Source organism: Macrobrachium rosenbergii, chromosome 10 (assembly GCF_040412425.1).
Source record: "Macrobrachium rosenbergii isolate ZJJX-2024 chromosome 10, ASM4041242v1, whole genome shotgun sequence".
Taxonomy (NCBI): Eukaryota; Metazoa; Arthropoda; class Malacostraca; order Decapoda; family Palaemonidae; genus Macrobrachium; species Macrobrachium rosenbergii.
Window position 1 is genome coordinate 66,642,173 of NC_089750.1, and position 26,830 is coordinate 66,669,002.

General features: G+C 34.9%; 2 protein-coding genes across 2 annotated transcripts; one reads left to right on the top strand and one right to left on the bottom strand.

The window, feature by feature from the left end:
• Positions 1 to 1,123: 1,123 nt before the first annotated feature.
• Positions 1,124 to 13,303, top strand: TfIIFbeta (transcription factor TFIIFbeta). Its single transcript, XM_067110528.1, has 7 exons — positions 1,124 to 1,292; positions 4,207 to 4,283; positions 7,377 to 7,513; positions 9,905 to 9,994; positions 10,634 to 10,758; positions 11,000 to 11,143; positions 12,743 to 13,303. The coding sequence occupies exons 1-7, from the start codon at positions 1,239 to 1,241 to the stop codon at positions 12,881 to 12,883; spliced, it is 768 nt and encodes a 255-aa protein (XP_066966629.1). The 5' UTR covers positions 1,124 to 1,238; the 3' UTR covers positions 12,884 to 13,303.
• LOC136842754 (mini-chromosome maintenance complex-binding protein) lies at positions 13,297 to 26,607 on the bottom strand. Its single transcript, XM_067110527.1, has 13 exons — positions 26,403 to 26,607; positions 24,588 to 24,673; positions 23,544 to 23,726; positions 21,997 to 22,098; positions 20,825 to 20,973; positions 20,004 to 20,178; positions 19,670 to 19,842; positions 19,105 to 19,315; positions 18,669 to 18,842; positions 18,136 to 18,377; positions 17,134 to 17,290; positions 14,670 to 14,755; positions 13,297 to 13,516 (listed from the first exon to the last, which is right to left on the bottom strand). Exons 1-13 carry the CDS (start codon positions 26,458 to 26,460, stop codon positions 13,411 to 13,413), a joined length of 1,902 nt encoding a protein of 633 aa, XP_066966628.1. The 5' UTR covers positions 26,461 to 26,607; the 3' UTR covers positions 13,297 to 13,410.
• Between the last annotated feature and the right edge of the window lie 223 nt (positions 26,608 to 26,830).

The following is a 26,830-nucleotide window of genomic DNA, read 5'->3' on the forward strand; positions in this document are numbered from 1 at the left end:
TAGCCATTGAAAAGTAACATCATAGAAATTTTCAGTGAATCAGGGAAACAGGCTATGGATATCGGTCATTCCCTGCTGGGGGAGGGGGGTGGGGGCTAAGGGTAATGGGTTAGTGGGTGGCGAGACTGACCTCTCGTCGCTCACTCGCTCATGAGTCATATTATGCCGCGTGCCATCTTGCCGCGTATTTTACACGTATCGAAGGCAACCATCGACAAACACATAATTTTGCAGTCTGGGAAGATTGACTGAAAAATAAGCTCATGTAATTTTAAAATAATAACATTCAGACATCCAAATACAGAACAAATGGCGTTCTGTATTGGTTCAATAGAGAACGCAACATCTCGCTCTCCAATACAGAACGAATCTGTATTTTACAGAACGGGTGGCAACCCTAGTGGAGGAGGAAAGGAAATACTGAAAAATGGACATATTCAAGAAAAAATGCTTTAATATATAGTGAAATAAGCATTTCCTTAAAGCAAAACCAATGGCAAACAAAATACCTTTACTGAATAAAAGTTGCAGTAGGATTATGCTTGGAAAAGCATACCAGAAGAGATTTACATTGTCAACTTCAAGTAAGACAATTCATGTAAGTTGGACTTAATTACAGGACGAGTTGAATAAACTGGAACCTTGAGGCAGAGGAAGATATGCAAGGAAAAATACAAGATTGATCTTGTGTGACGAAGAAATAAAAGATTGAGAACACTTCATACTGTGAACATGATATTAATTTTTTTTCATATTTAAAACTTACCAGAGAAGAAACTGAAGACATGACAGAAATCTAAAGAATATTATGACTGCATAAATGAAGAAGGCAACAACTAAGCAAGGCTCAAACAATTTAAGAACGAGACAGGGAGCCGTTGCAACATCTTGGTTTTACTACTATTTCTACTTTTACAGACTAGGGACAGTCCTTAAGCAATGCATGGAAAATTACATGGAAATAAAAATAAAATACCTATATGTGATGTCTTATTTATGTTTAAAAATTTATTAATATTAAATATAATATATTTATCAGAGTTATAGAGAATATTTTTACATTTTGATATAAATAAAAGATAAAATTCAGCATGAGATCATAAAAAACGCACCCTCTTCTGTTTACGTCTCTTTCTCTCAAAACGTCCAGATTGTCAGAACCTGATTAGAACGGTTTGGATACGTTACGACTTTGTTATAACATATCGGGTCTTGCAGGCTAACCATCTGTAAGAAAAATGAGCCATGATTTGGATACAACAAATTCAGGCAGAGGCGTTTGGTTGGTAAAGGTAAGTCATTGTTTTTTTCTTTTAAAGCGTAGCCTAAACTTGGAGTTGGATTAGCCAATTTCATGTAGTTGTTGTGGGTAAGGAGGTCAACATTCTAAGCCTAAGAGTAGCGTAGCGTACGCTAAGCCGACCGTGTTTTTGATAAAGGGTTTTCCAATACTTTTAGTGTTGCTGATGAAGGAGGTGTTGTTTAATGGCGGTGAGTTATTATTACCCGCACATCTTTATCGCTGACCGTTTTGGAACGGTGGGTTATGGTTGGGGTAAAACAGAGAGAGAGAGAGCAGACATGTTGTAGTTATTATTAGGATTAATAGAGTACAGGGTTAGTCTGCTTCTGACCAAAATAAGGACAATCTCGCCCATGACGTCGTCTGGCTGCATCTGGCTGAGGTTCAGGTAAAGGTGAAGTCATCAGTCAGTATTTGACTTCACCAGAGTGAAGAACAAGGAAACCCTCTTAACCTGAATTAAGGCGCTCTTCACCTGGTCAGTCCCAGGATTAATTCGACCAGGATTCATATACAGCACGAAATTTAAACAGAATTTTCTTACCCCTTTTTACGTTGAATGATGTAGGTTGCTGATTATAGGTAAGACTGTCATTATATGTATGTCTCTGTGTATGTATGTATGTATGTATGTAGATATATTAACCAAAGAATGTAAGAATCATAAAAGAAACGAAGACACACCTGGTCTGGATTTACACAGTTAGGCCTACTGTATTACCCAAGTAGCAATAAAAAGACGTATGGCGGATTATATCCATCCTTTAATTCAGGATTATATCAATCCTGTAATTCAGCAGTACCTGGAGATTGGCAGGGACCTCTCTCACCTAAGGTTGTGAAAGAGAGACATAATGTCTGTGGGCAAACAATTACCATAGTGACCCTTCATTTCTTTGTTTTCCTGGTTTTCTTCTACGGTGCATACCAGTGACGTCACAAACATGCACAGAAACACCGGGATGGTCTAACCCTGTACTCTATTAATCCTGGTTATGATGGCCACCCTGGAATGGTTCCGTGCATGCTCAAGGCATATGCGAGCCATATGCTCAAGAAGGGACTGGCTAAGGAAACCTATTATAAAAGGAACTATACTAACCTAACCAACCCTAACCTAACCTAACCTAGGGTAAATCTGAGTAGTAGCTCCGTGGCAGCGATTTAAATACCTAACGTAGTAGGCTGTGTTACTTAGCCAGGGGCTCTGCCCCCCAGACCCACCTGGTGAAGGAAACCACACTTTTTTACCAAAAGTTCCCCTGTAACACTGTGCATGCATGATAGCATTCCAGAATGGCCAGCATAAAATATCAGTTTTGAGGTTAATTACAGGTTAATTGTAGTTGACCTCCAAAAAATAACACTAAATTCTTGATAAGCAAATAAAATACTATAGAAAAACAGTGACACTATAGTTCTACTCAGAAAAGTTTCATTTAGGCAAAGCAATGGAAAATATTAAAGCCATTTTGAGCATGTTTCATACTGCTTTGATTTCTTTTTCACCCATATCCCCTTCCTTATGCTCCCCCGCCCCAATTGGGACTGACTAAGCACATATTTAAACATTGTTAAGCTCTTTACTGTACATAACCTAATTAGCCTATGCCAGCGTAGTTAGCTTGGGATAACATTTCCAGGAGATACCCAAGCTTAGGCTAGGATTTCGTTGGATAAGTTATAGCCTAGTTCATCACTGTTGGGTCAAAGCAGTTTTCCTTTTGGCGATTCCTCTTACCTTTATCCAACTGTGAATTATGTGGAACTTTATTAAGCTGTGGTGTTTTGGTGTGGTAAAAACAAGAGAAGTTATTGGTGGTAAGAGCATTTGGGAATTAAAGTCCAAACATGAGAAAAGTATTATAAACAGTGTGTGTTTGTTGTCCTAATTTATTTAATGAAAGAAATTCCCCGCCCCCCCCAGAAAAAATTTATGCCACTTTACCTAAAAGGATACTCTGAATCCTAAATTAATCCCACCTTGGTTGCAGTGCTCTTTTATGATCTCTGATCTACATAACTTTACAAATATTGCCTGACCACAGAATCTCCATTTTCTCTGGAAGTGCCAATGTTTTTTGGTGTGTAGTTTGTATGTTCACTTTAAATGTTTACTTAGTATATGAATGGGATACTCTAAACTACTGGTGAATATACCAGTAGTCTAGAAATCTCTCCAAATCATCTATGCTGTTGCAAGCATTTCCTCTCAGTATTCATATCTGGGTTCAGTTTGAGCCCATGGTAGCAGAGATGTACACTTCAGTTCTGTCCTCTCATTGAATTTCCTTAAACTAACTCCTTATCTTAGGTTTGGTAGGTTAGAGATTGTATTTTGTTAAAAGTAGGAGGTTGGTCTTTCCTGATATATACAAATTTCTTTTTGCAACAAGTTCCTTTATGTGCACCTATGGAAAGACTAGGTGCAGGGTGTTTCACCTCATGAATGTTCACCATACTATTATATTGCTACTGGTTTGTTGAGGGATTAATGCCATGCTTTTGAAGAAATCATAAGGGTTCTCCGCTTTAGATGAAACAATATTTTCCAAGAAGTTAGAGAATGACCGTCATAAACAGAATTTATACTTGAAGTAAAACTGCAATTAAAAGTGGAAGGTGTTTAAAAATACTCATCTTTGACATATGACACATAGATGTCTTAATTGGGTAAAAGTGTGATGATCTGTTTCAGATTTTAAATTATTATATATATCTGTATGAAGCATATGGTCATTGCTTAGTTGGATGTTTATTTTTCTTAAGCTATTTCTTTTTGTCTTTATAAATGTAATTAACCATATGATGTGCAGTATCTTGTTTGAATATTTTAGTTGGGATTTTCTGTATGTTATATTTCTTAGTAAATGTTAAGTACTGTAATACATATACATTTTCAGATTCCAAAATACATGCGACAGAAATGGGCTGAAAATCCTGGAAATAGTGCAGAAGTTGGGAAGCTCAAAATTCAAAAGTAAGTTTGAAGGGTACTATATTCTAATTAAGTATATATTGTAAGGAAGTGTATATTCTAAGATTATGAGTAATATTGGTTCAGAATGTGGATTGTATGATCATAGTACAATTGGCCCAACAAAATCATGTAGCACTTATTTTACATTCTCATGTAAATGTGAGGAAATCTATACCCTTGAATATATCATTCAGTGGTTAAGATGCAGATTCAGATGAATTCACAACATAGTTGAATAATACCAGGTTTTTCAACCCAGAGTCATGAGTATATTCTGATGGTATTGTCTCTTGTTTGAAAGGTTATTTTGTTACTTACATAGTGAATTTTTGTAAGAAATGATGTTTCATTTTTGTTTCACCTTTGGAAAAGCTTTGGGCATTGCTATCATCTGCATTTTCTTTTGCTCTCCTTCATACGGACAAGGCTTCCAACTAGAAGTTAAGTATACCCTAGTTTAACTAGGCCACTGAGCTGATTAACAGCTCTCCTAGGGCTGGCCCGAAGGATTAGGTTTATTTTACGTGGCTAAGAGCCAATTGGTTACCCAGCAACGAGAGGTTGAGTTAGATTTTCATTACATGGAATTAACCAGCTAAAACTTGAATTTAGACTAAAGAAGCACATTTATAAAGAAGGGAAAAAATTTAGAATAGTGAAAAGAACCTTGAGAAACACCATTAATAATGGAGAAAGGAGTAGATGCACTATTTACAAACATAAAATTATGAAAATTCTCCAGAGGCCTATGTTTCTAAGGGTGCGTATGGAATAAAAATTTCAAAGAAGAGAGCTGAATTTAAGGCATGTGAGAAAGTGATTAAGGTACAATTTAAGGTAATGGAATTACCTTTCAAAAAGCTAGAGCATTATATAATATATAATACTTAAGTTTTGAATATCTTATCATTGGTAGAATGTAAGGCAATGGAATGACATTTAGAATAAAATTAGAGCAAAGTATGTTAATTGGGTGGATTAGGTCATTTGCTTATTTTTGAGATAGGCTAAACCACTGCACTTTCCTGAAGGAAGGATAGATGCTGTAATTACTAATCAGGCAAAAAAGACAGGAAAGCACAGGAGCCGCTGTATCTGTAAATTTGTTTTGGAACTTTGAAGGAGCACGATCGAGACCAGATGCCGCACTAGATATAGCAGCAGGGTAGGATGATCAAGGGTAATGAAATCACTAAAAGAAGAATTAGATAAGAAGTGAAAGCTAAAGAGATTGGCCAATCCTTTTTGGCCTATGAGATCAACCTGTATGTAGAACAGAGGAGGAAAATTTTACGTACTAAAATATTGAGAATTTATTGTGAAAAATATTTCTTGGAAGCAAGATGGGTTCTAGAGTTTCTTTTGACTTGTAAAAGCATTTCTTTCAATCTCGAACATCTTCAGAAGTCATGAGTACCAGCAGCTAGGAATGACTAGTGTGCCTGTTCCCTCAATTAGATCGCATAAGAGAAGATACAACCAAACTGAGGAGAGAATGCATAGATTCACCAACATTAGGTGCCATAAGATCAGAGATACTGGTATCAAAGCAGCAGTTTCCCTATGGTAATTGAGAAGAAAGATGTGCAGTTTTGCCTGCCAGAAATCCCCAGTGATCTATTAGGTGTATGGCTGAAGTTAGTGGAGAGGTGAAGTGACAGGATGACTCAAAACGTTTTATTTACTTATTTTACAATTTGGCTAGCACCCAGCTATGACAGGTAAAGGTAGAGGTTTGTATTTATGGGGCATAAATATGTAAAATTTTAAATTTTCATATTCCTTAAATACCAACATTCTATTTTACTAGAAGTGCTCTCCTTTTAGATCCTCCATTTGTCTTGATCTATTCGTTCTTCATTTCACCATAGCAGTGAATGATGTTTGGGACAGTTGGTAGGGATATTCACTTGAGAGAATAACTCAGGATTGCTTGTCTAATGAATGACTCAATTTAAGTTGAAGTGTGCCATGCATCCATATTGTTTTAACACAATTAATTGTGGGTTTGTATTTTTGAAGTATGTTATTTTAAAGGTTGGATGGACATTGATGACCATAGTTGGTAAAAATCAGTCAAGCAGTTAAATGTATAACTGGGTTGTTTATGGTTTATTGGGGCAACAACAACCAACCAGATCCCTCCGCATAGGTAAGTAGTTCTACCTCGACCCACCAAGCGACCTCATGCGACCCCAAGCGACCCCATTCTAGCACAGAATTCAAACTGTTAACATGGCGTCTTCACATCCGTCTCACATTCAACATGCCACTGCAAATCCAGTCACTATTATTGATTTGGTTAAATTATGTGACGATGAAAGTGAATTGTGTTTGTTTCTGATGAAAAGTGGCCTTTTAGGCAATTTTAGTGGTCTGTTCTTATTCCGGTGACACTCAAAAAATACAGGGCGTCGCGGTACAATAGCCAGTGCCCGCTGACCAACACAAAAGAAGAAGAATCAACTTGCCAGAATGGTCCGACAATTCCGATTTCAAATAAGGTACATGTATTTTTTATATATAAAATAAAAGGGGGGTATAGTAGGATTATCTTGGTTAGGATAGTAAATCGTCAATAACTAGAGGTTAGGGGTCAAATTTCGTCCCCTGTAACCCCTGTGGGAAGTGCACGCAGCGCAATATTACTGCTTGCCAGAACATACGTACTTGCCAGGAATCATTCAAAATTCGGATAATGCTCGAAGTGCCGTTCTGCCACGCCAAAACTGACATCAGAAATGTGTAAAAAATGATAAATATTACTTTTCATCGTGTCGCCATTTTTGTTGTGTGTACCTCTGCCAATTTTCTTGTCAGAGCTTACCGCCATCTAGTGGTAGGTTCTGACTAGAAAATTGGCTGAAGCCAGAGTTGCCCCAATAAACCAGAGCTGCTCCATATAACTTTAGCTATACTGTAATACTTTTTTATGTTATTTCATTGCATAATTCACATAATATAATGTATACTGTATCCTAGTGCAGCATTAATGTTTGTATAATGTTACGGTTAATGGTTTCAGTAATGAATGTGAACAAAAATAACTTTATTATTTGGTCCTTTGTTAATTATTATATACTTTTGTTTCAGAATTCCTGGTAGGCTGCCTCAAGTAACTTTTTCATGTGGAGAGCAGTATTTGAATGATGAAGAGATTCCAAGGGAGCACAAGTTTATATTGCATCCCATCAAGGAGATGACATTGGGTGTTTTTTCACACGTCCCAGGTGAGCTGAAGTTTCATGTTATGATGTTATAAGTAGTATGTTCGTACAACAAACCATTCTCTGGTATTATGTTCTCTGTGCTTTTTTTTTAGGTTTGATTACTCTGTTGTTGTATATGTTGGAGATGAGATCATTCTTTTTGGATAATCCTGAATGTATGACTGGAATACTGTATTTCCAGTCATCTGACATAAATTTGGAAATATGTGTTTATTGCTTCTTTTATATATGTTGTGCATTACAGTACAACTCATATTTTAAGTGAAGATAGACGTACCTAAGTTGAGCAAGTTATAAGTCAGGGACAGTTTATGCTTTAATGAGTTTTTTTGCTTATACTAAGCTCAGAGGTCTCTTTTATAGACAATAAGTTTTGTGGAAAAATTGTTCTGATGTGAATTAGTGTATGAAGCATAGGCCAGCAAGTGTAATGACTTGCAATGAGTTTATGTTAGGCACAGCTTGATTCAGATATCTAAATCTTACTATTTTTTTTCATTTATTTATCCCATTTTTGCATAATTAAATATTTTCCTTTAATAATTTGTTGTCTAATTCATTCTTTGATAGGGTAATGTCTTAAAAATGCAACTTACTTTATTTATAAATGCAGTAAGTTTAATGAAGTAAAGGTGTGATTTTGCCAGTATCGGATGTTGCTTTTGCCTCTTCCAAAACATTTTGTGGCCAGCACATTATTTGTTTCTTCAGCCACAGGTACAACCGTAAATTTTGTGGCATACTCTCCATTGAGTTAAGGACGAACAAAGATTTATTTTATTCTTATTTATGGAAGTCACCATGGAAAATTAGCAAATTTTTAACAAGTCAACAACTGTAATGCAACCCTTAATAAACATGTGTTAGTTACGGTAACTGACATCGGCAAATGGCTGTTTATCGATTTAATTGTTCCAATACTTGCTGTTGCTTATGCCAGTGTCTTGCACGCAGTAGTAAGTGGCTGTTAATTATAAGAAATAGCAGTGAGTTCTTTGACAAGTCACAATGTTGGCAAGCTTGATTTAATGTATGTGAAGATTCACATTTAACCTAATGAACTTTGGCTTCTAGGCCTATTTATTAGTTAAAAGCTAACTTGGATGTAATGTCATTATCAGTGGTATCAACCGAAACCGAGACAAGTGCAGAAAGCCTAGCTTAGTGTAATCTACTGAAAATACATCTCTCACTATACACGATGTATATGATGAAATCATGTTTTTGGACAAAATTTTAATGATCGCATGACACACAAGATCGGAAGTTACATGAGTATATACAGTTATAAGCAAATTACGGTTCATTTTTATGCCGTAAATTTCTTGAGTTTCACGGAATGTTTTCGTTGGAAGTAAACTGTGCTTGTGTGTTTACCGAACAAGCTTCAGTTCTGAAATCTGAAAAAATCCAAAAACTGAAATGCATGGCGCCGCCCTCATAACGGCTCAAGAACTAATGGCAGCTGATTCAAAAATATGTCCCCGGACTATGGGGAGTTCCCAGTCCACAGAATGCCATATTTTCGAGGTCAACTGTATGTGGTATGACTTGGAATGAGGATATGCAGTGAAAGAGATGTGATGGTAGAATCAATGTACACAAAAGAACTATTGAAGAGAATAGAAGAAAGCCTTCAAACTGGCAGAGGACAGACCTGAAGAAAGAATAAGAGAAGAAATATTGGAACTTAGAACATGGTTTGGATTTGATATTTTGTGTACTTAACACTGGAGAAAAGACCAAGCGAGCAAGGAGGTAGAGGGAAAAAGAGGAAATGAAAGGAAGCTTCATTATAGAGATTGTTTACTCAATCCCTATCTTGAACAGTCTTCAAAGCCCTGATCTCAAAGACCCACTGCTGATATATTTTAGCCAATGTTGGCTCTCATAACATAAGGGAGATGTGTTGCATTGACTGTGTACACCAGGAGTATATCATGTGAGGTTTTCTTTCAGTAAAGTAGACGGCATGAATTTCTGGCATTGGTGGCTAAGAAGGCCTGAACATTTTCTCAAGTATGATATGTCACAGGAGTATGTTGTAAATTAAACACTTAGATAAGTTAAATAATGCTAGTCATTGTTAATTGTTACATTTCTGAAGAAATAAAAGTCAGCTGTCTATTATGTTGTCAAAAACTGTTTAAATCTTGAGGCTTATTTGATCATGGTAGTCGTACTCGAAAGCATGTCCGACTTGATGTTCACATGAGCAGGCTTTTGAAACTGTACTGACACAAAAACCAAAATATTTGTGTTAAAACCAATAAAAATTGGAAAGAACAAATGTAAGGAAAATTAAACAGCTCAACAGAAGGAGGAAAGAAGGTATGAACTGTAGAGCAGAATTGATTTGTTATTGAAACTTTATCCTTTTTGTGCTCTCAGCAAGTGGGAGTGGTGATGGAGGAGGAGCAGAAGTTGAAAAGCTGTACATGGAAGGACAAGTTATTCAGAAGTTTGAATGTCAACCAGTAGGTGAGTTTACAGTTGCTTGTTAATTTTAGATATAGTGGACTTTCCTTGCTTGTTAAATATGATTCAGTAAAGATCAACTATCATATTTATTTTCTTGACATGGAGTGGGACAGTCATGCATTGCAAAAGAATAAAAGTATAGTGAAGTATTATGGATTTTATAGGTTATTATATCAAGAGGATAAGCTATCTGCAAGATTACCAGCAAAATTGTTTTATGTACAGAGATTGGGATTGAAAAGTCTGGAAATGTCACTTAAGGCTTCTTGTTAAACTAATTTATAATAATAAGGTACTGTACTGCACTACGAAACCTGTTTTCATTTTGATTTTACAAATGTAGCTAATTTAATGACTTTGCTGCTGTCTGGTTGTCAAATTGCCCCTTTCTCTGGTATTGTATTGAGGACCTTTGTACTAGGCTCTCTTCCATATTAAACAAGTACTGTACAGGCTTATGGTAAACATGATTTTACTAAATTGTTAAATTTACCAGTTGCCTAATGTATTCCAGAGTGTAGTCAATAGATTGATTTATTCATTATGACCATTTGATACGAGACTATTATCTTTTTCAATAATTTGTGGTCATATTGGAGACTTCATCGTATCCAGATTATAATTTGTGTACATTTACAGTGGATAGGTATTATATGAATCAGAAGAAGGCTGCTGTCATCAAAGCAGCACAGCCAAACAGGAAAGCTGGTTTCATTGATAGGCCTGTGAATTCCTACAGACCAACTGCAAAACATGCACATACAGTAAGTATACAGTACATGGCTTTTACTTGTAATTCTTTGTCTGGTAGGAAGTAAATGTTTATGTAATTAATGAGATTCATAAATATGCATCATCTTTTGTTGAACATGTTTTCAATTACTGTAATACCCTTAGTCGAGGATAATTTAGAATAATGTAATGTGCTGTTTTACAGACTGCCAAAATGTTTAGTTTTAATATTGTGCTTTGGAACATAATTGTCAACTTTGTTTATTCTAACAGGTTGAACTTGAAGAAAGAAAGAAGCAAGAGGGTAAGAAAGCAAGGGATGATAAAGAGAGAGTTATGGAGATGTTATTTACTGCCTTTGAAAAACATCAGTATTACAATATCAAGGACTTGCAAAAGCTTACTCGTCAACCCATTGTAAGTGCTAAGTTTTGTGGTTTTTTAATGTTTTATTTGTTTCTGTTACTAGCTGTAGGGTATCATTATGATTAATATTTAAAATTGCAATAATGGAGTCTCAGGGGTTGGTATGGAGAAGGAATTAAAAATGTTTGGCAAGATGTAGAATAACAAGTTTGAGTAATTTAATCTCTTTGTAAGTCTGATATTCAACTGAGTATGCTGAAAGTTCAGATAATTCTTCAAGTGATTTGTGTCCAAGTCCTACAATTAATTTTTGACAGATGAAAGCATAGATGAAGTTTTATTAGACTGAAAAAGTTGTTTCAGAAATAATGGTTATGTAGCTATGAAATGTGCCAGTAACCATTTCAGATCTTGTTTGTTTCAAACAAACCATTGCATTAAGGTATGCTCTTTATCAGTAGCCTAGTGAATATTTTGGTCTAGTTATTTGCATGTTGAACCACACCCAAAACATCAGTTTTTATTTGAGGAAAGTTGGTATTAAATTTCTACTTTGCATCAGGATCAAATTCAGGATTCTAGAGAGAAGGGCAAGAGTGCCACCAGCTGAGAGAAGTAGAAATCTCTTCTATTTCCCCTGAGATTACCAGTCATACTTGAACTCAGGTGTATAGAGTACGTGAAAATCTTTGCTGGATTATCAGTCGTGGGTCTAAGGTTGTCACTCTTCCCTCAAAGGCTAATAGAAGGAGCTGCGGTTGTTATTGGGTACCCAGCTCCTTTTCCAGTTATTTTCTCTGCCTAAATTCACCAGCAGTCTAGCAATAGGAATAACCTAGCTGCAGAAATGATAGAACGAAAAATGAGTAAAGCTGTCATATTTTTCATTTTTTTATTTTCATATATATCTTTGTTGTACAGTAATTTCTTTTTAATATTTTTTTTTTATCTTCATGGGTATACGTAGATCACATGGCCAAATGCTAGTGTGAGGGAGACACTGCTCAAGAACATTACTGTCTTATCATTTTTGGCAAATATTCCCTTTAAAAAATTGAGTACCCTGACATCATTACAGAAATTTGTTATTGCTACTGCTGTATCACAAAATAATCTTTTAAAGTGATTCAAATGAAACTACAAAAGTCTTTATTAAAGTTATCAAGATTCTCAGCTGAGTAGCACAACAGCTAAATATATTTAACAATTTTGCAGTTGACCATATACCTTTATAATTGATACTGTTCAGATTTTATAGTAAAATTTAATGTTGTCAAGTCCCAAAGTTTTGTTCAGGAGGGCAAACAGGGCTACAGGATCATTAATTCACGTAGAATTAATTTGGTCATATGTTATAATAGTTAGTGTGATCAGGATTTCTCACATGGAAGTACGGTTTCTTTGGTAAATGTTAGTTTTACTGTTAAGTAGCTTAATCAGACAACTAAATTAATTTATGTTAGCTCTCACAGGGATTTGAATAGAGAAGCATGTCATGGTATAAAAATTGTAATAAAGATTTATAAAAATTGTAATAAAGATTTAGTCTTTGAATATAAAAAATTTTACAGTATGCATATAGTTCTTGTCTCTAGGACTTTTCTAAGTTTTTCTTAAGCTACCAGTATAAAAGGAAAATTTTTCTTCCAGACATATTTGAAGGAGATTCTTAAGGAAGTCTGTGACTACAATGTGAAGAATCCTCATAAGAATACCTGGGAACTTAAACCAGAATACCGGCACTATAAGAGAGATGAAGCAGAAGCTGCAGACGATCCTGGTAGTGATTAACAAATGTGTTTCTTGTCTTTAGTTCTGTTTACATTTATGACCTTTTATTATGAATCTTATGGACAAGCCTGTTTAGCATCTGCCTTTTATATGTGATTGTACCGAACTCCAAGTTATATTAGAGGGGTTTAATTGGTATAATGTATTACTATGCACATAAAAGGAAAATTAAGAATTTACACCAACAGATTGCTAGTATCAGAGGTACTATAATTCTTGTAATTCAATGATAAACAGGTTGCCATATTCTACTGTACTACATTTATTTCTCAGATTTTACTTTTGAGTAATTTTTTTCATAGTTTTGTCACACATCACCAGTTTCGATGTTTGTTAAAGTTCTAGAAAGAATTGTTGTATACCAACTCGTGTTTAGTAATTATATAATGGAACGGAAAAATAAAATCACAACCTTTTGTATTTTGATTTTCATTTAATCAAAGTATACAAAAGTATGAATTATCAAAAGCATAAGCTAAAAGTGAATGGTTATAAAAAATAAAACTGATATATACATGGTAGCTTATTTAATTAGTGGAAGTCAAGCGCATTTTTCTTTCATTTTCCAAAATTTTAACACTTCTCCAAACATCTGACGTTAGGCCTTTTTCACCACAGCTCACCGTTACCAATCTGTAAACAGGTAAATGATTCAACTTTAGCAAAACAACTTAACATGACTGGACAGGTTAATCATAAAACAAATAAGCCCTTACTCACAAAGATAATAGGAGTTCAGGCAGAAAGTACAAAAAACAGCAGAGAAAGCTTATTTCATGTCCAAGTAAATAAAGGTGAAAAAGGTGATATAAAAATGTTTATGATGATGGTAAATCTGTGGCTCTTGTACAGTATACCATAACAGTGAGAAACTGCTACCAAGGAGATTATTATTCCTAAGATGAATGTAAACATTCACATGGAACAATTTTTTTTTAGTCATTAACTTGCAGAGGATGCTACTACTGCTGCCTGTATGAGAAAAAGAGAAAACATAAATGGATAATAGTAGGGATAACAACTGCTAATATACATATGTGGGGCCATGTCACATTGCATAGTACCAAAGGTCTTTCGTTTCCAATAATTTAAAACTAAAACATTTACTGGCTGTCTTACTGATGGACATTTTCACAAATTACAGAAAGGTTCTAATACTACAGTTTCATCTACATTTGCCTTAGCTTTTTTGACATTGATGAAGCCATCTGTTGATTGCCTTTATTTATTTCCTTTTCTATTCCATTACAAATAATGGCTACCTAATGAGGAAACTTAGCTTCTGACCCTCATCAGTTTTCTTCCAAATAATTGTTTACAAATTCAAGTAATAACAATAACTGCATTATAAACACCACCTTTAACAAGGAAGAGAGCAATATAAATACTACCTGTGACAAGGAAAAGAGCAAATGTAGTTAGTGGGTATGCATAATGGTCTACTAAGAAAACAAGCTTATTGAGATGATGGCAGCCCTTGGTAGTGGGTAAAAGTTTCTGGGGATATTAATGGGACTTGTCTAATATGAAAATAACATAAACCCTTCAGTTTCTCAGCAAGGGTACGAAGATATTAAGAAGATAAACTACAAGTATATCATGCTTTGTGGTAAACATGCCAGTATTCACAAATACATGTTATAAAAGATGAGCAAACTGTAAACAGTACAGTTAATATTAACCATTAACACAGTACTTATAAATCCATCCAAACTTTCTTGAGAATTACATTACTTTTAGGTCACTCAAACTTTCCTGAGAGAACTAAACCCAAGAAAACATTTACCTGGCAAGTATAAGAAGGTTGTGAAGATCCTCAGCATTAATGCTATTATCACTTCTGCGACTCTCAACAAAATCATCTTGTACCATCTGAAAATAATTATGAAAAATTCTACATTTCCAAAGCAACAATAATACATCTGAATTAATTCACTGTAAAATAATTAACTACTTGCTGACAAATGAACTGAACTGCATATAGTTCCTAATATGTGAACATTCACTTTCATAAGTATTTATAGGTGCTGGATATGAAGAGAATGTGCTCCATTATTTTAACTCAAAATGAGCTAATGACCATTCAGCTGGTCCTCAAACTGAGCACATGTGGAGAGTTGAGGATGACAGAAGTTTGTAAAAAAATACAAGTCCAGCATACACTTACTTCAACAAAAGTGGCCTCCCTCCTCATCTCTCAGAATTTTAACATACTGAATACAATATGCAAAGAAAATTCGGTGAAGGTAGGTAGTATAGTAAATATGGGAATGATGACTGAATGTGGTAAAAAGGTGAGGATATTGGTATTAGGATGAGTGAATACACGTATGACAGAAGGTAACTGGGTGAACCCTGTTCCTTATAGCCTGTGTCCTTGCATGAGTTAATGTGGTCGTAGTTGACCCAACTTGTTACCTCTATAAGTAACCGTGTATCACTGTATCATTCAAACAATGTGAAAATGGACCAAGCATATTCCAGCATTTATATGTTTCATATGATTTGAAAAATATCAACCTGTTGCAACAAAATTATTTTAAGGATAGTAGCTCTGAAGAGCCATAAAATTTTTTAGTTGCCAGAGATTGCATGTTTGTTTACTTTCTATTGCAGACAACTGTTGTAAAACTGAAGGAATGTTGAGAAAACTAATTCATTTTAATAACTGCAAACCATACACCATGAAGAGATTTAGAGCAATAAATAAAAACTGCTAAATGGGGCCCCTTATGTCTTATATCGATTTAGAGCAATAAATAAAAACTGCTAAATGGGGCCCCTTATGTCTTATATCGTTAAGTGAATATTGATCATCTGCTCAGGGTGCATCTATTGTATATCTTTTAAATAATTAGTACAAAAGAATGGATTTGCTACTGACTTATAGACCAACACGGGACTTGCTCTAATATTGGAATAAATTTTATCCATAAATTTACTGAATCAAAAATCTGTTGACTCTAACTAGGAATGGGGTTGAATGACTGCTTATATTTACACATTTTTTTCATGTGAAAGTCATTTTGGCTGCAGAATCACTTGCCTGTATCATTATTGCACTTAATTGGGGACTTAGTCACAACAGAGAGTTCAATGATGAGTCACCACCTTCAACCTCCAAGGATTAATTTGAGAACTTCAAAACTATAGCGCAGATTCCATGGCCTTCATCACTGTACAAGAAACTAGTCCAGCAGTGCTGACCATTTGTTTGTCTGCTATGAATGAGCTTTTTCTTCCTCAATTTCTTCTTACTTTATTTAGTTCAATAGTTACTGTACTTTGTTTAGCCTGTGATATCATTTCCCTTTTCCTTTTTTTATACTTCACACTCAGTTTTTGGAGTGTGCTGTTAAATAAATTTACAATAGGCTAACAATTAATTCCTCCAATTATTTCTCCTTATACAGTAACGTTGTGCTGTTTGATTTATTTTGTTAAAAGAAATGAGCAAATTTAATAATCAATAAGCTTTAAAGTATTCCACTTGCTTATTTACTGAACCTGACAACAGACTTTCCTGTTATTTTTATTATTTTTATCATTATGGAGAGAATTCAGGTAAAAAGTGCACAGGACAGATGAGAATGGAGGAAACACTCTGTATGTCCTAATCCCATAAATGGAAACAATGTAAAAACGTTTAAGATGATATTTTCATGAAGTTCAGTGGTTTAGCTAGATTACGAAGTCATTCCTGATTCTCACAGGGCTGGGCCGAAGGATTTTTTCTTAGAGAGAGGGCTGAAAATAGGAGCATGGCAAAGTTAAAGTTGGACAGCTAGTTTGCAAGAGACCAAGGGGAAAGAAATGTGCCATAGGGCTAAAGTAACTACATAAAGAACCTTTATTATTGCCTACAGTGTGAAGCACAAGACATACTGTAGGAATTGGGACTGGAATATGAAATTTAGGTAAAAAAAATTGTGAGAAAAAAGGTTTAATAGGTGTGACAGGACAAAAACCTTGCAGTTGCACTACGAAACAGTTGTTGGGAGATGGTGGAAAGTAAGATGGAAGAAAGAGAATATGAATGGAGATGAAGTAAATGGAGTTGCAGCTTGGGGCTTAAGGGATGCTGCAAAGAACGTTAAGTATTGCCTACAGTGCACTGTGTGAGGTACACTGATGGCACTATCCCCCTACCAAAGACAGTTCCCTGTAATACAGGGTACCATGCAACAGTTAACATCAAAGATATATGAAAACAAGTCTCAAAACTACATTTCCTTAGGTGACAATCTTACCTTTTGCATATCTTCAGAAAGTTCATAATCAATGAGTCTAGCAGCAGTTAAATAAAGTCTTATTCGTCTCAAAACATCTGGAGTCAATTTTGATTTGATGCGACAAAAAGCTGAGGTAACATCAGTGTGAGTGGGAGTCAGTCGAATCTGTGCATCACTGAAATTTAAAATACACAATTAGACAAAGCTATCTACAAGAAAGGAGTTCCAATAATTCCCTGTTAAACTTAAATGACTCTCAAACTTACAGTCAAAACATAACTGTCAGAAGATTAAATATAAATGATAAACTTTGAAATTTGATAAAACTCTAGCTCAAGACTGAGAATCATAATTTTGACATATGATTAACTTTTATCTGACAAATGGTGTTACTGGGCATCCTCTACTAAACAAACCATATTCACCATGCAGCAACATAATCAATACTATTTCACCTGCAAACTGCATTTGTAATTCCATGAAATTTTAATTTTCATTCCAGTACCCAATTTGAAGTGTTTAGTCTATTATGTAAGTTTTCTGGCTGTTTGTAAAAACAGGTTTAGTTTGTGTTAAAAATCATGAATTAAGTTTCACATGACTATTTTTGTGAAATACAAAAGGCACATGACAGCTGTATTGGGGAAATTAGGCAGCCTCAAATAGCATTCATCACAGTTATTATTAATTCTCTTGGAAATACTTGATGCACAATACACATCTCTACAGAACACATCACTAATGTAAATTGTTGAGCTAATGTAATTAATAATACAGTATGAGAAAGAACTGAGAAAGAATGTATGATATTAGTAACAAAGAGCACACAAACTAGCTTGTGACAGGTTCTTCATCTCCATCTGTATTTCAGTGATAAAATGATTACAGGGAGTTAAATATTTACAATCCAGGAACCTACAGATAATGGATATTTCCAACAATTTACATTAAACTTTATGATCATGCACTGGGTGATATTTTAATACGAATATAAGTTTAAACTGACCATGAATTACAAACCTTGTTATCATTGATTTTCCTTCTGACAAGATAAGAACAGGAATATTGGTATGTTGTTCAATTGGGTGATACTGGAAGTCATAATCGATTTTCTGCCAGTTAATGACATTACCCAAAGCTGTCAAATTCTGAACACCTTTAGAATCTAACTGACCAGCTGTGAGGGCAGTTTCATCAACGATAAAGTGAGTGTGTTTGCTCAACTGAAGAATTCCACTTACAAGACGATTAGCTTTGTAGTCCTGAAATTGAATAAAAAACTGATAATACAGTCCTTCTCTGACTATAACAAAATTGTACATTCCAAAGTTTAAAAGTTCTGATATACAAAGGCCAGAAATGGCACACTCCAAAATGATGACTGTAGCTAAGCTTGCATTTGACAGAGCTTTTACTTTAAATGTCATGGTCTTCAAATTGCCAGCTTGACTTTATGTCCAAATACATACACCTGAAATACTCAGTTTTCAAGGTAACCATACATAAAAATAAGATCACTAAAACATAAGCAGAATCATAATACAGTAAATTACCTTTTTAGGAATGAATGTGCTTGTATTCATATTTGATAGAGTCATGGAGAGAAAATATGACTGGGTCACTAAGGTACTGAGGAACTGATACAAATGTGTTGTATACTGCTGGTCCTGCAGCACCTTATTTATCCCAGAGAAGTTGATGCAATATTTCCCTACAGCAACAACATCCTGTGGTGATGATAATATATTCAATTTATACCCAACATACCAGGTACAATGTAAAAATATTCACTGAAATATAAAAGCATCATCTGGCTTTAGTTAAACAAGAATTTTCTTGCTGCAGCAGCACTTCGTAAGAATACCAAACTTGAGGATTTCATATGAAAGAAAATAATTATAAGCACAGCACGAAATATACTATACAATCATGATGTTTCAACTAATAATAATACCTCTTGCTAAAAAAAATTGTAAGAAAGTTCTTTACCTGCCTAATATAAACTGAAGACATTAAGTGTGCTATCATCAGCTCAGCTGCAAGTGCATCACCCATTAAAGCTTCCTGCAGTATCTGTCGCAAAACCTCCCGGGTTTCTCTCATGTCCCCTATGTTATCTACAGTGTCCGTGCTAGTATGAAGATCAGGTGGCAGAAGTGGGTTGGTATGCTTTAGTACTCGTACTGTTAAGGCGTGTATTCTGGAAAGGTTACAAGAAAATATTAATTAACTAAGCAACAGTTTAAATGTACAAAATTGCGTTAATACAGTATACATAGATTAAGTAAACAAAAAGTTTAAATATACAAAATTATATTTACAAAATATTAACAAAATGAAAAATTTAATGTGCATAAATAAAATATAGCCAGTCATAAGACAATCTTAAAACATTTTCCTTCCTGGTGATATGACCAATGCATCCTTCCTTCTCTTATATGTGACTCAATGGCTATTGAAAAAAAAAAAAATGGGACATAAAACTTTCCAAGTGTGGAATTATATATTTACACTTTAAACCAATAATTTTTGTCATAAATAAAAGGGAATTTACCTAGGAACTAATGAAGGAGGGGGGCAATGTGCAGCTTCTTCCTCTATATCCATGGCCCCCATACAGTCATCAGAGCCATCTTGCTCAGGATTAGAGGCAAGTGCAGGATCTACTGATAATATTCCAACTACTTCAATAACTTCATTTAAGGCTAGACTTTGGTCACCATATATCTGAAATGAGAATCCATAATTTGGAAGTAAAAGATTGTAAATTATTTCACAAAAGACTTGTCTCTCCTATGAAGAAACTAGACATTAAGTATTTCATTGTATAATCTTAGTGGAAAAAAGCCTTTTGATACTATCAAGCCTGTAAAATGCTGCCTCTCTACCTTTAGCAAACATGGAGTTCCTTTCATGCCAGGAAGAGGGAAATTCAGATTAGTTGAGTTGTCTACAGCAGCACCCTGATTACTTGTGCTGGCCCCACCATTCTCAGTATTTTCGTTCCCTGCAGTTCTTATGCGTTTGTTCTCCCCTGACAGGCTATTTGCTTCTGATTCCATGCTGCAGAATATTGAAACCAAACTTAAAATTACTTATAAAACTAAAATTTTCATCCATATAAAAAATAACTATTTAATGGAGACTTGGCTTTAACAGTTTGAGGCTTATGTAAAAATAAAATACAGCACTGATATCTGTAATGAAAAATTCATTAAATCCACTCATGCAATTTGCCAAGAAAAAAGATGGTTAAGCATAATGTTTCCTACTAACAGAAAATGAGGAACTGGTAGCATGAATTAACATTAATATAACCATATAACTTACTATATTACTCTGTTATCTACGTAATCTATGCTAATCTTTCATTAAGGGACTAGGGTTGATCTGAAGATATAAACAGTATTTTTGTATTTCACTGACATCAACAATATTTTCATCAGTGCAGCAAAAATATGATTAAAAGTTTTCAGAAACGTCTGAAACAGGTAGCATGTATCACTCAAATTAAAACCAAGACAAGATAGGAAAAGTGCACAAATAAATGTATAAATCAAAACAAAATATTTTGAATGAATTCCCTTCTCGCCAAATCAGCTAGCAATAACTATATGCTGCATACGGACAATCAGATGTCACACTAAATGGAATGCTAATTTCAGTATACGGTATCTTGAAAATACTAAGACCTATGAAATTCACACACCTTTCTGTCTGGTCCTCTGTCAATTGTCCACCAGAGGACTCCTGACAGGTTTCTGTATTTTCTTCCTCGCTGCCCATGTAGCGTTTCAATCTTGAGCTACTTGCAGAAGTGCTTCCCTCATCAAGACAAGGATTCCTTTCTTTGTATATCTGAAAATTAAAAATGGCAGAAAAATATATAAACAGAACTTAAAAATGGCAGAAAAATATATAAACAAAACAAGTTAAAATTACAACAAATTAAACAAAAATGAATTTGCATTGCACCCAAATCTTCAAAATCCAATAACTGCCTTCTCGTTTTATCTTTGTCTATGTTTTTGTGAGTGTGTACTGTTTTCCTTCAGGCAAATTCAAACTACACCCAGTACTTTATAAACACAACTGAAAGCATAAAACTATTTTTAATCAACCAAAAATCACAATGTTAGCTCTAAACTTAAAAAACCTCCCTTTTACTTCAGTGTCAGCGCCACAAAATGGCTTAACCTTAGCAACATGTTAAATTATGATTCATAGATACAAGTTTAAACACACCCACAGTTGTGCATCAGGTAAGTTAAAATCTGCTGCAATTTTTATAGATTAATCGACATTAGCTGTCATAATTACAGCAAGATAAACATAAAGTAAATTAGGATGCCTGGTTGGAAAGGAACAAAGCGAAAACATGAAGATGAAAAGACAGAAAGCACTGAAGAACCCTGACAGGACTGCTCTTTGTCCTTATCATTCCAGCGCAAGCACAATGCCCTTTCACCTTTGCACTGAAAGTATTGAAAATTTCTTTCACTGCAAAAAAGAACTTTTGGGTAGAGAACAGTTTCACAAAATGTCTTTTCCTATCCAGCTGTTTTAATTTACCTTACACCTTGTTCCAATTTTCACCTCTCATATGAGCAAATGTTTTAAAATAACCTATAAAACATTACTCTTATTTCTTGTGGCTAAAATCCCCAATGTGTATGACGATCAAGGAAAGAGGCACCAGAAAACACATTACACTCTTAGTATACGTTCCTTATTTACAATTATTCATGATGCCAACAATTTTCTCAAAACTAGGTCCACAAATTCTACTGGAGGAAAGATTGAAAGTGATTGACTTTGAAGCTACTACTTTTAAAGTAATGTACCATATTACAAATAACTACTACAGTGTACAGTACTTACATCTGTAACCCACTGGTTTTCCCCTGGAACTGGCACACAATAGTAAGTCAGTCGATCTCCTGCTTCGCAACGAGGAGAGTCCATTATTATTTCTTCTCCAACCTAAGGATAATAGGACGTCATGTTAACCGCAAGACCCAATCAGGAACACTTCATTATTTTCTTTATTTTTCATCCTACATATCCAACTATTTAATCATGCATAAATCACTGAAAGTTTGTGACTTCTTTGAATTAGCATGCATAACCTAAAGTGAGATTTAATATCAATTATGGTACAGGTATATGATTTCTTGAGTCTTATCTGTCATAAACTGCATTATAAAAACAGAAAAAATGTTTTGGTAAAAAAAAGAAATAATGTTTTGTCAGCCTAAATATTTTTAACTATACTATACAATTACCTCAGAATACATATATAAGTTCAAATGCACTAAATAACCAACTTATCAGCAGTAAACCTAACAAAAACAATAAAAAAAATTTTCATGAACCATAAAAATATACAGTAGGTTATCACTGTCAAAACCTTCTAAATGGGGAGTAGTATATTACTGAGTCAGTTGGTTTGCTGGCAAGATTATGCATACAATTTTATGTGGATTTTCTGTAAATTTTACTAATGGTCGGTCTTGAAACTGCCAACAAAGACAGGAATGTAACTTTGGGGGTGAAAGTTTTTTCAGTCTTGTCTACAGATGTTCCATTCTTTGAAAAGACGACACTACACACCATTACAACTTTTGTATACAAATTTAATATACAGTAACCTGAAAAAGCAGTATGACAAAGTTACAACTTGTCTTAACCTCAATATACAGTAACCTGAAAAAGCAGTATGACAAAGTTACAACTTGTCTTAACCTCAAAGATTTTATCTGAAAGCAAACAACTATTTCTAGCTGTGGTTATTACATTATAATCGCTCATGTCTATTTATATTCATTTACCATATCAAATATACAGCAAAGAAGACTGTAAATTCAACAAAACTCATCTTCTAAGGGATGGGCTTATGTTCAAATCAACTGTAACCCATCAACCCTTTAAGACTACATCAATGATCAACCAATATTTGACCCCAAAACATACACCAAATATCACTGACAATGTAAATGGACAAAGATAAACAAAAAAATACTAACTGAAAATTATACTGTAATCTCTTGCTCATATAAGTAAAGTCCTTTACAACTCTCCCTCCCATTAAAGTTCAACAAGATTTGTCATTTTTGTTGAAAGCTAACAGATAATGAGAAGGCGAAGACTGCCAGTTTTGCGTGGCATAAATTAGACTGAGAGTTGACAAGAAGCAGCTTCCCAAGACCTTACTTATATGAGAGCCAAACAGCAAACAATTTTTGTAATGGTGAGTACAGTAAAGTTGTGGAACAGTACTTCTTGTGGTAGGATACTCACCAAGGAGAATGACTCAGATATCTTTCACTGACAACTGTATGCCACACGTCACTGTTATCAAATAAAGTTCTGAGTGTTGTATGGATGCATCAACTACGTAGAAATACTAAGAATGACATGCTACATACCCCACATTCTGCAATATCCCTGTAACGGCCAGGACGCAGACGTACAGCTCCAGTTTTTGTGTCCTTCACTTCATACTTGTCAAAGTAGAACTCATTATCGAACATGTCTTGTACCATTCCTCTGAATCGCACCACTTGATTTGATCGCAGATGATGCAAGGGTGTTTCATTAACCCATGGCAGCTAAAATAAAATAAAAATTTAGGTCTAACTAAGAAGTAATACTGTAATGTAAAAACCATAATCTACAAAATTCATATGAAATTACCCAAACAAAGCTTTTACAATAGTATACTAATTACAGTATTACTGTACTTCCATTTCAGAGCAGTTTAACCAAGTGGATTCTTCAAATAACTCCATAAAATGATCCTGTAAATTCTGTTTTTTGTTTCCACTAGCAGAAAGTCATTATGCCAAATTAGTGAATACATATACTGTGCTGTACATTATTTCTCAATACAGCATTTCTTGGTGCAAACACATAATATCACATTCCAGAAAAGTGGAAATTTATTGTAACAATAATGTCCAATGAAGAAGTCTGTGAAGTAAGAAAACATTTTGATGCACGAAAATGATTTCCAGACAAAGTACTGTACAGGACTCTCAGTATAATGGTAGGAAATACCAAGTTTATCTGAAAGACTCAAAAACTCTGTCCTATGCAGAAAGTCATTATTGTATTGTTCTGAGCTACAAGCAATATGTATGGACACAACAACAGGAATATACAGTGGATTAATTTCTTGATTTCTCTTTATAATAGCCATGTGCAACTTCAAGAAATGACCAGAACTATCCAAGAGGGCAGTTGGCTATCTACTGTCTGTGACACTAAATAAGTAAGGGACCCTCGGGATGAAACAAATCCTCCAAAAACCACATCAGAACAATTAAAGCTTACACTTGTAATCCAAATCAATGTCACCTATTAAGATTAAATTTGGTATTTAAGCTGAAGTTAAAAAATGTAAGATATCGGTATATAAAATAACCTGGATCAATTTCTGACATCACAAATTCAACAGAAAAACAACTTACCCGATTCAAAACAGAAGGCTTGCTGGCTTCATTTTCAAAAAATTTCTGGGCCTTTTGCTTCCACTCTCCACTTGGGCCGCATTCCTCTGTTGTTGCAAATAACGAAACTCATTAAGTACAGTACCCTCATTAACATTAAAGCTATTGAATTCACAGAAACCAGTTTGGGTAACAATTACAAAAACCCTGTACCTTTAAGAAAGGTATTTTTGTACTAAAATGACCAAAGACATTGGAAAGCAGTTTAGTTGTATTTCACATAAATAAATTATAAAACAATTCAAGCATCAAGTGTAAGATATTTACAACTATTACCTTTCATTAGAGGGCAGTTAAAATACTTTGTGGATATAAGCACATACGTTATTGTCTAACATAACTCTGGGAACCATGGATGATTTTAGATAAATAAGTAGCCATTCAAATTTCTTGGATGAACAACTACAAGGGAAAAATCACACACACAACTTTTTAATCTCTGGAGCATAAAACCACTGCTTATTGCTTTGATCCCATTAACTGGTTCTTGTATCTCCTTACTCAAAAACACATAGAAACAGAGAAATCTTGAAAGTATTAGGCTAAGCAACACTTCAAATCCAATTATTTCTCTAGTAACTATGGGCCTAGCCACAGCACATCTTTACACTTGACATACAATATAGCCTAACCTCTATCAGATGCAAAAATAAACATTTGTCATTACGTCCCAAATCCTTTGGTCAGTTTACAACCATAGCTAAACCACCATCAACGAAAATAGGCAATTTATTTTCCAACAACATGCAAACGAATGGACCAAAAGCATGAAATTAAAGTAAGCAATAAACTGAAGTAGGTCAAGGCAGGAGCAATAAAGAATGGAAAATCCCCAGTGTGGCATCCTAGGCTAGCTTAGGGTGGGAAAGGTCAGGTTAGCTGGTATCCAATGGTATAGTGGTTAGCGTCGTGGCATGTCACTCAGATGTCGCGGGTTCGCGTCTCCCCCAGGGCGATGAAAAATCACTGGCTCTGTCTCATGATCAGTTACTGCTGCAGTGTGGGGTCTAAGGTGGGAGGTTGAAACCGACATTCATAAAAGCTTGAATTTCAAGTCAATGGCCCCCGTGTGTGCTTGTTCCATGTGGATAGGTTTCATCTAATCAAATAATAATAATAATAATAATAATATAATAATAATAATAATAATGTCAGTTTGGGCTAGCGGATATTGAGGGAACAGGGGTCTCTGGTTGGGTAAGAACTGGCTCCGTACGTTAGTCTGGCATGCATCGCAGAGGGAATATGACCTAACCTGACTTATCTTAACCTAACCTAACCTTGGATGCTGTATCCTGACTTGACCGAGGGGGCTTAGCCCCCTGGACACCCCCAACAAAGCCATGACCCCTCACTCTGCAATCTACCCAAACTCCAACACCAAGAACAGGTGTCAAGGTGAAAACAGGGTATACCAAAGACTTAGCCATATCTGGAAATGAAACCTGGCCACTGTTTTTAGCTAACCCGGGCTAGAATATGCCCTGATAAAAAGAAAATAACACAAAACAACGCCATACTTGGTCAGCATCTAGGTGTGCCTAGCATGCTACCTTATGGGTTGAGGTAAGCATTACTGATTATCTATGCTAACATACGTAGTCATTTTATTTATGGAGCTGGGAGTAGTTTAGGCTTGCTCTATTAAAACATGGCGAAAATTGGCATAGTCTGTTTTAAATATTAATACCAGGCTTCATAAAAATAAAACTTCAAGCAAAAATCACATCAACGAATATACCACAGGCCTACAGTCACTTTTTACAATATGCTTACCGAAAAATCCATCAACAATTCTATGTGGTGTCAGGGTCCAGTCGTCCAAACCAGGCATGACGAGTTTTTGAAACTGGAAGATGCAATCAAACGAATAAAAGGTAAATAAAATGAAGAATTAATTCCAGATTGAAGGTGGCGAGACACTCCCGCTTTCTGCTATTACAACACATGCACGAGATTCCAATCTAGCGCTACTCACATTAGCAAGATGTTCACAGGTCTTAAGAGCTACAATAACAGGAGAATTTGGCAATTACTTTGAGAAATAACTTTCTGCAATGAATATCCGTCTATCTGTTTTATTTTAATGAAGCAGTGAGTTAAAATAAAATGTAAAATAAATTAGATTTAGTGTTGAGCAGGTGATTAGCATAATTTGCTCACAATAGCATAGTTAGCATGTGCGATACGGATCCACTTGTTGT